At 36.7% G+C, this 13,858-nt stretch overlaps 1 protein-coding gene across 2 annotated transcripts; it reads left to right on the forward strand.

The window, feature by feature from the left end:
- The first annotated feature begins 6,626 nt into the window (after window positions 1–6,626).
- Window positions 6,627–11,620, forward strand: LOC114151748 (dickkopf-related protein 3-like). 2 transcript variants are annotated; one of them, XM_028029127.1, is made up of 4 exons: window positions 6,627–9,912; window positions 10,016–10,190; window positions 10,717–10,918; window positions 11,314–11,620. In XM_028029127.1, exons 1-4 carry the CDS (start codon window positions 9,760–9,762, stop codon window positions 11,372–11,374), a joined length of 591 nt encoding a protein of 196 aa, XP_027884928.1. In that variant the 5' UTR covers window positions 6,627–9,759; the 3' UTR covers window positions 11,375–11,620. The 2 variants fall into 2 exon arrangements, with proteins under 2 accessions (XP_027884928.1, XP_027884931.1); XM_028029130.1 differs by lacking the exon at window positions 11,314–11,620 and having other exon boundaries at window positions 10,717–10,922.
- The last annotated feature ends 2,238 nt before the right edge of the window (window positions 11,621–13,858 follow it).

Consider the following 13,858-nt stretch of genomic DNA (forward strand, 5'->3'; position numbering starts at 1 on the left):
CATCTATGCACCACAAATTTGGAACAAACTTCCAGAAAACTGTAAAACAGCTGAAACACTGACTTCTTTTAAATCTCAACTAAAAACCCATCTGTTTAGAATTGTATTTGAAATGTAATCAATTACAAATTTATGGATGGAACTTGACTTAATGCTTTGTTTTGATTATTGATTCTATATTGCATTGTGATTCTGTGTTTGTAATGATGTAAAGCACTTTGAAATGTCTTGCTGCTGAAATGTGCTATACAAATAAAATTTGATTGATTGATTGATTGATTGATTTTTTTTAAGTCTTGAAAGTTTTGTCTTTGCAATTCACCTACCTACTTGGATTGGTCTTCAACATAATGTGTAAGAGATATAACCCTTAATTATGGCATTTTTAAAAACTGCTTACGTCACTTTATTTTTGCAGTGGCGGTGAAAGTGTTTAATTTCACTGTAGTACTAAGATAATTAGGATTTCTTGTGAACTATTTCCAAGTACAGATTATTTCACACCTAGTGGTGAGAATTAGAGCAAGAAAATTAAGCACAGGGAACTTCAGTGTGTTTGTGATAATTCAGCATGTCTCTCATTGCAACAATGTGACTCATCTTCTAATTTTAATCATTGCTTTACTTACATTTTTAGCACTACTGCTCTGTTGCTCATAGAATAGAAACGTCCCTGGCTCTGCCAACTTGCTAATGTAATTCCATTGTTTTTGTTGGTCTTTTCAAAGGATTTCCTAATGTCCTTTCTAAAACCCCAGCAGCACCATCTCTCTCGCTCTCTGTTATGAATTATTCTGTGGGCTGGAATGTAGGTGGATCCAGTTTTGACAAAAACATATTTTTAAACGAGGTAAACATTACTGTTTACAAATAATTTGTAGTTGTACTACTCTATATAGTTTTTTTTTTTATGTCTGGCAACAACTGAAGCTTGTATTTGCACATGAACAGATGAGCTTTGAACAAGTGCAACCAGTGTTTGGAGTATGGTCTCCTTAATGTCAAGGTTGTTATGGGTTTTTACTGTGACTATTAAATATCCCTCAGTATGCTTTGAGTTTGTTTGCCCTCTATGTTCCCTGGAGCTCAGTCAGGAATTGACATTATAATGCCAAGGTTCTACAGAAAAAGTAAATGAAAGTTGATGAAAAGTCAAATAAAGGAAATTTAAATTTTATTTACCGAGTTTAAAAATAGTGACTGGGATAAATTGTGGGATGTTTATTCAGCTAGCTGATCACAGTCGAACACACCCCCACACGCCCACACGTAACATTTATTGATTGTCTAAAATACTTTGGGTCTTGTTTTCCTGCATGATGTTCATTTTTCTTTCTTTTAACACAAACACATAGGAGATTTTACTGGCTAAGAAACCAAATAAATTTATTCCAGATGAATACTTAGCCTATGTCCTTTACTGTAAAAAGTAAATTAAAAACATATTTGCTGAATTTATCTATTAACAGTCTCGCCAAATTTTAATATGCCCTGCTGAGTCAGTAATGATGTGGCAAGTCTATAAACATGTCTCCTTTAACAATGGTACAAAGAATGAGATGACTTCACTGCCCTTCACCCCTGAAATGGAGAAATCTTTGACATTTAGCAGAAATCATCAATGAAATGTATACGAATGAAAATAACAGGAAATATAAACAGTTCTGCAACATGTCTACACTGTTCTGATGTGTGTGGGCTGCACAGCCAGTGGTTAGCACTGTTGCCTTGCAGCATAGGTTCTGTGTTTGAATCCCTGCCTGAGATCTTGGCATTTTTTTCCTCCACATGTGTGGGTTCTCTCTGGGCACGCGGGCTTTCTCCCACAGTCAGAGCATTTAGTCTGATTTTAACTGCACTTTGGCATGACTGCATGTGCATGGTGTTTCTGTATTGCCCTTTGGTGGTCTGGCAACCAGTCCAGGATGCAGCCCATTGACCACTGGAGAGAGAAATCTTTCCCCCTGCAGCCCTGCACAAATATGCAGGTATAAATGATAGATGGATGGATGGATTTTAGAACATCTGTAATTGGTATTAAGATACTGTATGTTTAATAACAATAAAGTTACATGCAGCATTAAATATAAGGCATTTTTGTGATTGCAAGTTTGAGAATCAAATGTAATTCAGTGTTAAGATCAGGTCAACCACCACTGGTAACAAAGACAAAAAAAAAAATTTCTTTCTTGGCCTGACAGATTTTTGTGTCTGGCTGATTAACAATTACTGTATGTGTTGGGCCCTTTGCTAATTTCCTTTTTTTTTCTTTTTTGCATATTTGTCACATTTAAGTGTTTCAGAACATCAAACCTATTTAAATATTAGTCAACGATAACACAAGTAAGCACAGAATGCAGGTTTTAAGTGAATATGTTTTTATTAAGGAAGAAAAAAAATCCAAACCTACAATGTGTGAAAAAGTAATTGTCCCCTAAACCTAATGTTGGGCCACTCGTAGCATTGACAACTGCAATCAAGCATTTGTAATAATTTGCAATGAATTTTTTGCAGCTGTAAAAAAAATATTTGGGGATTTTTGAGCATGAACGACCTTTTTAGGGTCATGCTGCAGCATCTCAATAAGACTATGGTCAGGACTTTTTCAGGGCCACTCCAAAGTCTTCATTTTGTTCTTCTTCAGCCAGTCAGAAGTAGATTGCTGGTTTGTTTTGGATGAGTTATTTATTTTTTTACACAGGTGCAATGTAGGTTTGATTTTTTTCTCTGAATACTTGTGGTGTCTTTTTTTACTAATATTTAAATTGGTTTGTCTTTCTAAATCACTAAAGTGTGACTGCCAAACATTCAAAGCATAGGAAAGGGGCAAACAGTTTTTCAAATCAATTAAGACAAGTTCATTCAACATTTGTTTCTAAACAAGCTGAATTTGTCTTGAGCCTTGCACTTGCTGACGCTTTACTATTTTTACCAAAATAATGTTGTTGAAATGCTAGATTAATGTTTGCTCTGTTTTAATATGACTCATTGGTAGCTTTGCTCAAAACATTTCAATGTGGTTCCAGTTAATTGAGATAAAATATTTGGGAAAGGTTCTGTCTGTTCCGTAAACTTTGCACTGTGCTTTGAATTTAATGACACAATATGCAGGAAAGGTTCTGTCTGTTCCATAAACTTTGACCTTGGCTTTGAATTTAATGACCAGTATCTCAGCTGTGTTTGCACACAGTTTCCAAGATGCAAGGTATATCAGAGCCATGTGTAACTGACAAAAGCGCAAAAAAAAAAAAAAAAGATTTATTCCTGCAACTCACCACAGGATTAGCAAGAAACATCTGACTTTCCAAGTTGAAATCGGTTAATCTAGTGGATTTTTTTTTTTTTTTACATGAAACTTAAGACATAAAGTAAATGCACAATTGTGTCCAACATTAGTCAATAATCTTGGTCCTGACAGCATGTCAGTTAGAACAGAGAAACGTTGCTGGATGTGACCCTATAAAACACACACACAAAAAAAATCTACGGTGTGTTTTTATTTGAATGCAGTCGTCTTGTTAAAAACCTTGGTTTCTCAATTTAGGTGTTTTTGTTGCATGCCTAATTGGGTTTACATAAATGTATGTGTTTTTGTTGCAAGAAGCAGTTTAAATTAATTTTTTTTTTCATTTATTATTCAGGGAACTCCAGCTTAATAAAGCCATCTGCCAATTTAATACCCACTTTTCATATGCTTGCATTGCCATTTAGCTATTTTCTACTTCCATTTTTTTACCTGTGCAAAATGACAGATTTTTACACATGCCCAAATAATTAGCAGTTTATTCTTTATTTTGAATTTTTTAAAAATGGCACCCATCTGATTGAGTTTCAGCATTGTTTCTGTGGCTGTAACATTTGGGCTGAGACCACCAATTCATGATCCAGACAGTTAGAGCGTTTGTTCCTGGGGGTTATTCTTTGATATATTTTGCTCTGGAGGTTTAAGTTTTGTACTGCATTAAAACTTATTTTTCCATTTGGTTTGTATAAAATAGGACTAATTAGAACCCCTAATCAAATTTAACCTCTTAATTGACCTAATGCTGCAAGGTATTATCTACTGGAATCATATATCCTCATTCCCCTATAGAGGACAATGAGCATAATGTAGAAAATCACTGTAATTGGGGGATATTATGTAAAATTGACTTTTCTGACCTTCATTTCATGTTATTATGATATTCTCTCAAGAACATACTTGTAGTGCTGCTTTGATTCTTTCACGCATGCTTGAGGATTTCATAAATCTCCTGTGGCAGCCATTCGGGGGGAGAGTAAGTGCTTGCTCGTACAATGCACTGCGTTCTTATCCAAAGCTCTGCCTTGTTATCTGCTGTGCATGCATAGACGAAACCCTGCAGCTGTGTGTTCAGCACATGTGTGCATTCACACCGGCAGAATACTTCACACCTCTGTGGGGGTGTGAAGTATTCTGTTCCTGAAACGTTTCACTCTGAGACTTGCTTTCAAATGTTCCGATGTGAGACACTCCGATCCCTGGAGACTTGTAAAGCTTTCTGGACATGTGGATCGCAGCAGAAATGTTGTGGTTTTAATGAAGAGCGGCTCCATGTAAACAGGGCTTATAAACAGGATCGTAAACTCCGAGATGAGCTGTTCTACAAGCTGTTGAATGACAAGGTGTTGTTCCCTCCACCCCCATTATTATAAACCCTGAGAGATTTATTTAAACACATTTTGCTAAATCGACTTACTACATTTTAAGCAAAGTGTGTTTGGGAAACATGTTTACATCATGGAAAATTGGCCCTAATGTGTGTTTATACCACAGATCTGTTTCTTCAATCCAAATTTGGAAATCAACCCTTGCGGAATTGGTTTGAAGTGTAAATTTATTTGGAAAATATAACATACACTTCATAACGGCAAAAAAAACACTGTGTTGTTTTGCACTTATTTGGATTGAGATGATAGCACCGCTCAAAGAAAGGCAAGAGCTCAGAGAATTTCACTTGATCGTTGGGAAAAACAACAAATTTGCCATCAGTGTGTGGAGTCTGGCACTGGGATTTAATGATGATTATAAAAAATGTGATCATAAGAGTTGATTGAACATTAATGTTGGGATTCCCTGGCTACTTTGAGTCTTAGGAAAGAATCCCCTCTAATTCTAAACTCATGCTGTTTTTGAAGTCAGCAGAGCTTACAGGAAAGTTCTTGGGAAACAGTTACAGTGATAGATTTGATGACTCATTCCCCGGGACCCTTGTCTCCAGTTCAGCTAATAGCTTCTTCTTTGTTCGACCCGTCAAGACACATATCTGTTTCTCATTATTGATGAACTCAAACTTTTCAGTGATTCTCCATTTTGAAACAGGTTAGAAAAGATGATTTAAGCTTTACAAGAAACTCATTTTAAACAGCTGACACCAAAATAATATGGAACCCTAATTTATTTTAGGGTAGTTGTGTCTATCTTAAGTATTTTTACTGAGCAAATTATTTGTCTAATTTTGGAGTGTTTTGCAGCTCTTTAATGTAGCATTGTGTTGATCTCTTCCTGGAGCTAAAATTGATGCATTAGCAAACTATAAAAGCCAACTGTTTTATGAGAATAATATATTTAAGTGCCAAAATATTGAGGACATTTTAAAGGATAACAAACACGTCTTTACTTTCTGTGGTTTTTTTTCTGTATACTACGAGGGAGTCACCCTTTTCTTTAAGTTCGCAAAGATTAAACATGAACAATGTCATCTTCTGCTTCAGCTGCTGCTGTTGGCGAGTCCCAGAAGCTTCTGTCTGGGGGGAATATTCTGAAGCACGACGTGGCAAAGTGACTAAATCCCAGCATATACTTCATAGCAACAGAGAAATGTGTTCTCTTTTCCAGGGTAACAAGAAATTTGCGTCATTTCTTGCAGCCATGGTTTGGGAGTTCTTGTAGCTTGTTATTGATTCATATTCTGGGCAGAGCATTTTTCTTGTGTGGCGTCTGAGAAAGTAAGTGGGTGTGCTGCAGTGTGAGAAACCCGTAAAGATTTCCTGGGAAGTCTGCATTTTGGTGCTTGTTTAGAGTGAAATTTCCTTTGTTGTTGTTCTTACAGCCTTGAGCAAAAGAACTAATTTCTCTGTTCTTGTGGATTATGCACGGGCTTTAAAAGTCTTTGAATCAACTCTTTGTCGCAATACTTAATATAAATGACCACTCTGCCAGAGTATACTACATTACCAGGATGTAGTACACTTTCTTTTTTCTTCTAGTAGCAACAACAGACCCATAGCAGTGTGATGTCATAAATGCCGTCTGCCTTCTTTGGTTTCCCACTGGTTGGCTAAAAAAACGCATTACAAGCGGGAAACAAGGAATATGTGGGAAGTGAAAATCATTTAAAAAAAAAAATCCGAGAACTGAATATAAAAATGTCATGTGGAGATGAATGTTCACAGAAGATTATTCAGAGGAAATGTGTCATTTTCCCCCCCTGAGGACATAAAAATATTATAACTAGAGTGGTATAATGTTATCCAGTTGGAGCTCCTTTTCACAAACATACAAGTTACAGCTAATGTGTATGTCCCGAGGGAAAACAGTTATAAGGTCCAGTGATTTGTCTGGTTTTAGTCTTCCTTTTTGGAGTTTTGCTACTTATAAAATTGGACAAAACATTTGTGAGGTATTTGTTAAGGTTAAGAGTAAAATGGAATGACACTGGGCCTCATTTATTTCCCAGTCTCATAGCCTCATAATGGTAATTGTAAGTTGTTGAGAGCTGTCCACAGGGGGCAAAGGTCCATTACAATGAAGAGACGTCAGCTTAGCCATTGTTTCTTTTAGTCCTAAATGCGACACTGACAGCAATGTTGATTCTGACAGTTTTTCATTCATTATAAGCGTCATTAGCAGAGTCATTAACACTGGGAGGAAATATTGACCACTGATTGGAGACCCTTATCCGTTCTTGGAATCCAGTAATAAAACTGGATTTCTTCTTGTAATTAGTGACTTTCAACAACATTGTAAGTTTCTAAGAACATAAGTATAGAAAATGTTAATTACATTGTGGTTCTTATCCAGCAAAACATTGGGCTTATTCTCCCACTTTCTTTACAATTTAAGTAAATACAACAATGTACTTTAGATAAGTGTGTTATCTTGCCCCACACAGATTTGCATACAGCAATCATTGCTGTTGTACACATAATAAAAGAATGGGCAGCCAGCTGAGGCATTAGTTTAAGAACCAAAGGTGAGATACAAAATGTTTCTATGTCCCGTCTGACACTCAGACCATGTAAATTCAAAACTACAATGGATGAAAACATTGAATACTAATTATTTAGTTAGAGAATTAGTTAAATTATAACCAGTCTTGTTCCTATGACTCACACTTGATTGAAATACACAAAAACTACAATAAACAAGTTCCATATTGGCACAGAATATCATCTCTAAACACATGTCTAATCTTGAAGCTGATGGTCTACAGCAGCAAGAAGACCACACCGGTCGCGACTCTTGTCTAGTGAGAACAGAAAACTAAGTCTAAAATTCACACAGTGTCAAACATTTAGCAGTGACCGTATGGAAAATTGCTGCCTGGTCATACAAGTCTCAGTTTCAACTGCACCATTCAGATGGTCAGAAGTTGCAGTAAACAGCACAGAAGCATATTCTAATGGCTACTTACAGCAAGATAATGCTAAAAAAAACTCAAACTTGTTGAACCTCACAATGAGTTTAGTGCACTCCAAAAGCCTCCACATTCACCATTTCAATCAGGTGCGCACTTTTGACATGTAGTGGAATGTGAAATTTGTATTATGGATGTAAATAAGATAAATCTGCAGCAACTATGTGACGCTGTCATTTCAGTATGGAGAAAAGTTTTAGACCAATGTTTCTTTCACCCTGCTGAATCTATATGAAAGACAATACAAATGCAGTTTTTTAGCAACAGCGAGCATACAGTATATTTACTTTCACACGTATGCTGGAAACAAACCACTGATGGCAGAGTAAACTTGTCATCAGTGGTATAGGAAGTAAAACATGTAACATCCTATGTCGTCCAACATAGAATATTACATACAAAGCTCTCAACAAATTGTGATACTGCAACAAAAATATAAAGAGAGCAAGTATTTCTTTGACTGATTGTACTTGGAAGATTATTTATTATGCATGATGGATGTGGTATACTGTCTCCATGGTCAATTCAATAAGCAGGTCTTAAAATTTCTGTAACTGGTCCAAAATGGGCTCGATGAAATAAAATATTACCCACTGTTGCTCTGACTCATAGTCAGGGTTTTAGGAATATAAAAGCTTTTGGTGATTATTTATTTATTTATTTATTTCATTTTCAGATCCTTTTGTAAAGCGTTAACCCCATGCAGAGTAAAGGATTATGTTGGCTGAACAGACCCTGCCGCCATTGTTTGCAGCTCTGGATTTACAATGACATGCTAGCTGTCGATGGTAGGCTCAGAATCAATTGTAAATATTATGTAAAGTTATGAAATCACAGTTTGATGTTAAGCCAGGGGCCCTGTGTGTTAAAACAGCACAGGGATTGAAGGGATTCTCTAAAAAGAAATGCATAAAATGCTTGGAACTTTTCTTCACCCCAATTTTAAAGGGCTGTCCTTTCAGATGCCAAATGGGACAAACTCCGAATGAAGCCTGTTCTGCTGTAGCAGAATTTACATGTGAAATGAAAACGGTAACATTCAATTGACATTGTCATGCACCAGTGCAGCTGTTAGAAATGGGTTCATCTACGTCCATATTTAAGACCTAGGTTCTTATTTATCAAGATCTCCAAACAGGCACAAAATTCAACACCAGAAAATATTTGATGTTACTGTTGCTGAGGTTAACTGAGTGGACTTAACTGTTAATGTTTTAGAAAATTGGGGGAGAAATAAATATGTGGATGATATTTTGTAACACAAAATCATCTGTTAAAAAAGCTATTTTGTCAGAGACTTTCTGCAAAGTGTGATTGGAGAAAGGTTTTCACTTGTCTTTTGCAGTGATCATTACTCATATTGACATTGAGTGTTTCCTGAAAGATTACAGTTTGTGTCTGCAGCTCTGCTCTTCTTGGAGAAAAATGTGTAGGAATAAATATTGGTTTTCATTAGCACTCACAGCTTTCCTGCCTGTGAGAACTAATGGCTGATGGTAATTACTCTTAATGAGATCACGGGGTTGTCTGCTGGGTGTGTTTCTCCAAATTGCTCCCAGCGAGGGGTCTGAAGCAGGATAGGGTTGGGGGGCAAAGGTAGGGGCCCAGAGCTGTTTGCTTAGCGTTTCGGGGCCAGGACCTTTAGTGGCAGCACTTGTCACTCAGTGAGCAGTGAAACATGTCATGCATTTGTCTTCTTTTGTCCTCCTTGTTTGTTTGTCTAACTGAGATAACCACACAGAGGTGGTGCTTGTCTTGGCAGCATTGTCAAAAACTCTTGTCAATGCCCCATCTCCCCTCATTTGCTGCTTTGCCACTTGTCATTTGGCCAGTATTTTCTGCCTGCAGGGGGTAGCTCAGGCAATAAGTTAATCTATTAAAAACTAATTGTCTCCTCCTACCCTGTTGCTTGGACAAACAGGGTAGTGAGGGGGAAGTTGAGCTTTGTTGGCCTATAAAGGTCGTACGGGTAGAGGAGCTGGCAAGTGTCACTGCATGGATCTCCTCAGTCGTTTCTGAGAAAAAAACTTGGGCCTTCTTGAAGTTTCTCTTTTCCTAATTCTGAGGCAGCCTGTATAACTTATCTTTTTGCATCTTTGGGATGTTGGGGGAAATGAATCTGGTTCTCCTGTTTGTGTGTTTCTCCGGTACTGACGCTCGTATTTGGGCCTGGATGCTCAACATGCCTCACGGCCCTCCCAAAGACGGAGCTAAACCTCTCGGAGAGAACTCTCCTGTGGCCAAAGCACTCACAGTAAGAATTTCTAACCTTTATTTTAATGCGTTATAGTGAAAAAGTACTCGGTTACACATTTTGAACAGGAATTTTTAAAAAGTTTATTTTATTTTGTCTGCAGACTGCGTGCGACAGCGACAGAACTTGTGGACGTGGTTTCTCATGTGATCGTCACTTTGGTCTTTGCGTGCCTTTACGTGGAGAGGGTCAGTACTGTAGGAGGGATACTCAGTGTGTCCGTGGACTCCTCTGCATGTTTGGGATGTGTCATCGCAGCATTCCCAATGGACAAGAGGGTAAGGATATGAACATAAAATCAAATCTTAAAACCTTTTCAAGGAAAGTATGGGGTTTGATTTCAATATTTTCCAGGTCTGGATAAGTAGATTTGTGTCTTCTTCTGTCTTCCTTTTTCCTTTCCTTCTTTATGTCTTTCCATCGCTCTTTCTTTGCTCTTTTGCTCTTTCCTTCATTGCGTCCTTTTTCTTTCATTCTTTGTTTCCTCCTTTCCTTCCATGCAGCCTTTTCTCCTTTCCTTCCTTCTTTCCTTTCTTCAATATTTTCCACATTTCCTTCTATATTTCTTTCCTTCTGTATGTCCTTTTTTCTTATCTTCTTTACATGCTCCCTTCTTTGAAGTTTTTTCAGTCAAGCCTCATATTTAAAGCAGTAGAAATGTCTATGTATTTTCATAGTGAACTTTGGTATTTTAAATTTTGAAAAGAACATAAAGTCCTATAAATCCTGCAAAATTTAATCTCAAAACATTTTGACAAAAGCGTAGTTAACCTGCTGTCTAATTCCTTTTGTTTTCTGATTCAGGCGCCAGGTGTAAAGCTGACAGAGACTGTGGGCCTTTGATGTGTTGCGCTCGACATCATGGCGAGATGGTGTGCAAAAAGCGCCTGGCTCGCGATGAGAGTTGTTATGTTCCTGATGGTGGCCTGGCATTCAGCATCAACCAGATCTGCCCGTGCGAGGAAGGTCTGCTGTGTCGGGAAAACAGCAGGCAGAACCGCAGAGAGTGAGTAGCCCATTTAAACTGAAGTGGTTCCCTCAACAGACAATGAATCATATGAAAAGCCATAAAATAAAAAAAATGTTCCCAAAGCTTAAGGTTTTATTTATCCATATTTAAAAATCCACTTAAACATTAGCAGACATATTTGCTAAGTTTTCATTTGATACAATAACACAAAATATATGTCTAAAATGACAGAAATAAAAATGTATTTTTTTTCAGTTGGATAATTTTAGAAGCAGCACCTCTAGTTAACATACTTTGCAATTTATTGATGTTTATGTTGTAAAAAGTACTGTCTTTACTCTTCTTACAATGTTCTTTAGATTTTATTTAATTTATTTTGGAGGAAAAATATTGGGTAATCAAAACATAACTTATTGTTCCTCATCTTTCAGGAGGGACTTTACTTACAAACCAGAACGGACAAGATGGACCTGCCAAGGGTCCAAACCTTAACATAAGACCTCAAGATTAAATCTATTTATTATGTAAATATCATGTACAGAATAAATGTTTGTATTTCCATATGCTGTTTTGAAAGATTCTGTTAGATTAATGTAGTGAATATTTACAAAAGCACTACTCTGCTCCACGTAGCTGGACAAGGCTTCTGTCTCATAAAATACCTTCTTTGTGTATTTAGTGATGTTTCATTGAAAAATAAAAGTGTGGTATGTATTTGTAATCAGACCCCTGATTAAATATTTTGTAGAAACACTTTTCATGACAGATACAACTGTTATTTGGGTATGTCTCTACCAGCCTGACACATCTACAGACTCAAAATGTTGCCCATTGTTCTCTGCAAGAAAAGATATGAACAGTTACTGTGTCTCCTTTCTAAGCACATTTCTTGAAGCACGTTTTTGGATCCCATGGTTCAGTTGCATAACCCAGAGGAATCCAGCAACTCTCAATTGTTAGCACCAACAGGTGCTTGAAACACTATCTTGAAACATTACGCTCTCATAGATCCGTATCTTCTTCACTCAAACCTTTACCATTCCCCCAGTCGCTCCATTTAGATGCTAATTGTCTGTAGCTCGACTCTTTCAGATGAAAGGTTACTGAGTGCAGTTTTTCTGTGAACAACCTTAGTGTCTAGTCTCTTTTCTTCTCATTGTTCAGAGTTTATAAAAAAAAATGGTATTCCAGGTTTTGATATGGAGGCAAGAAAATGCACTAAAGCTTAGAAGTCTGGTCCAAATAGCAGATATCTAATGTCTTAACAAATATAATTGAGAAACAATGCAACAGATCCATTCTAAGACATGAGCCAATATTACAAATTATTAGCTGGAATGACCAATAAGAAAACCATAAGACAGCTAGTATATAGCTTAAAAACAAGCCAATAAGGAAACAGATATCACACACCCAAGAAAGCCAGGCCAAACAAAAGTGATATCTAATAGCACAAGACTGTGAGGAACCTGATATTAGTCAGTGCTACAAAACCAGAGGCCTATCACCTGAACTTTAGAACACCACTCTCTGTGTATGCTTCATCGTATCTGAGCCACCATCGTATTTTAGAGTATCTTTACATGTCTGTTTGATCCACTGTGGGATTAATAAGAGACTACACTATTCAATTTGCAACTTTAAGGGTTCTCATGTGATGGAGGCCAAAAGGACCCAGATGTAGAACCCTCTCTGCATGTTTCTCTTTTTAACAATCTCATAAAGAGGTACTGGTGAAATTAAATAGACTGTTAAGGTTTAAGTGTGTAGTAAAAAAAAAATCACTGTGTATTTAGAATTGAATGGTATCGTCCTTGATTAAGCACTAGTTCTGTTTGGACACATACAGGTCAGGAAAACAGATTTATTTGACTATTTTTCTAGTTTCTTCCATGTTTCATCAAAATAAATGGCAGACAAAACTAGTTTAAGCACATGCAAAGTGCTGATTCCAGGTGATCATTTAAAACTTTTTTATACTGTATTTCTGTTTTTGACCCCCTCCAATGACCTGCTGCTGTACTTTGGATCTTTTTTATTATTATTTTGCTGTGTATCCCAAGTTAGTTTAAGTTTGAAATCATGAATTGAAGACTGGATATTCTCCCTCAAAATTAATGGTTCCATCAATTATGATGCAGTTGTCCAGGTCCTGAAGCAGCAAAACAGGCCCACACTGTCATTACCTGCAGGGCTTTAGATGTTATTCTTTTGTGGATTATTCCTGAATTTGCTCTTGGGGTTGTTTGGGTAGGCTAGTTACTCCTGCAAAATTTTACTTGAGTTTCATGTTAACTTCATCTGTGGATGTTGGCTATCACTGCTTGATGGCATTCCAACTCTAAGAGATGGCTTCCTGAGACTCCCGAAACTGAAAGATGTCAATATTTCCTGTCTTTCAGTTTCTTTAGGCTAGGCTATGATGTGCTGCTTTTTGAGATCTTGTCTTGTTATCAGAAAAGTTCCATTTTCGACAATTTATCAATTTGACATAGTGGCACAGCCAGTTAATAGATTTACGCGGGGCTAATTTTCTGTTATAAACTAAATCACCCTTTTGTTTTTACATGGGTTAACATTGTCTGATATTGAAATTGTTTGACAGGAAACATCATTTGTAACAACGAAGTAAAAACAGAATAAATTTAGGGGGCAAAACCATTTTCAGTTCTCTGTAATATACAGATAAGACAGTTGTGCCTTATGTAATGACCTATAAAACACCAAAAATGTGAAGTTTGCATGTAAAGTTGTGTGTTAAAAAAGAAATTGTATAAAAAAGAGAATTTCTTATAAAATATTGAAAATAAACCGCTAAAGCATTAGGAAAGCTACAGATGTTGAAATAACTTTTATCCCGTTAATAAAAGTTTATCTTTTTTGTAGTGTGAATATTGATATAATATTTAGTTTTTACAAAATGTGTGACTTCCCTTCTAAAATGTCACACTTTGAGTCTTTTTCATCCCATCCTTT

This window comes from Xiphophorus couchianus, chromosome 10, assembly GCF_001444195.1.
Source record: "Xiphophorus couchianus chromosome 10, X_couchianus-1.0, whole genome shotgun sequence".
Classification (NCBI taxonomy): Eukaryota; Metazoa; Chordata; class Actinopteri; order Cyprinodontiformes; family Poeciliidae; genus Xiphophorus; species Xiphophorus couchianus.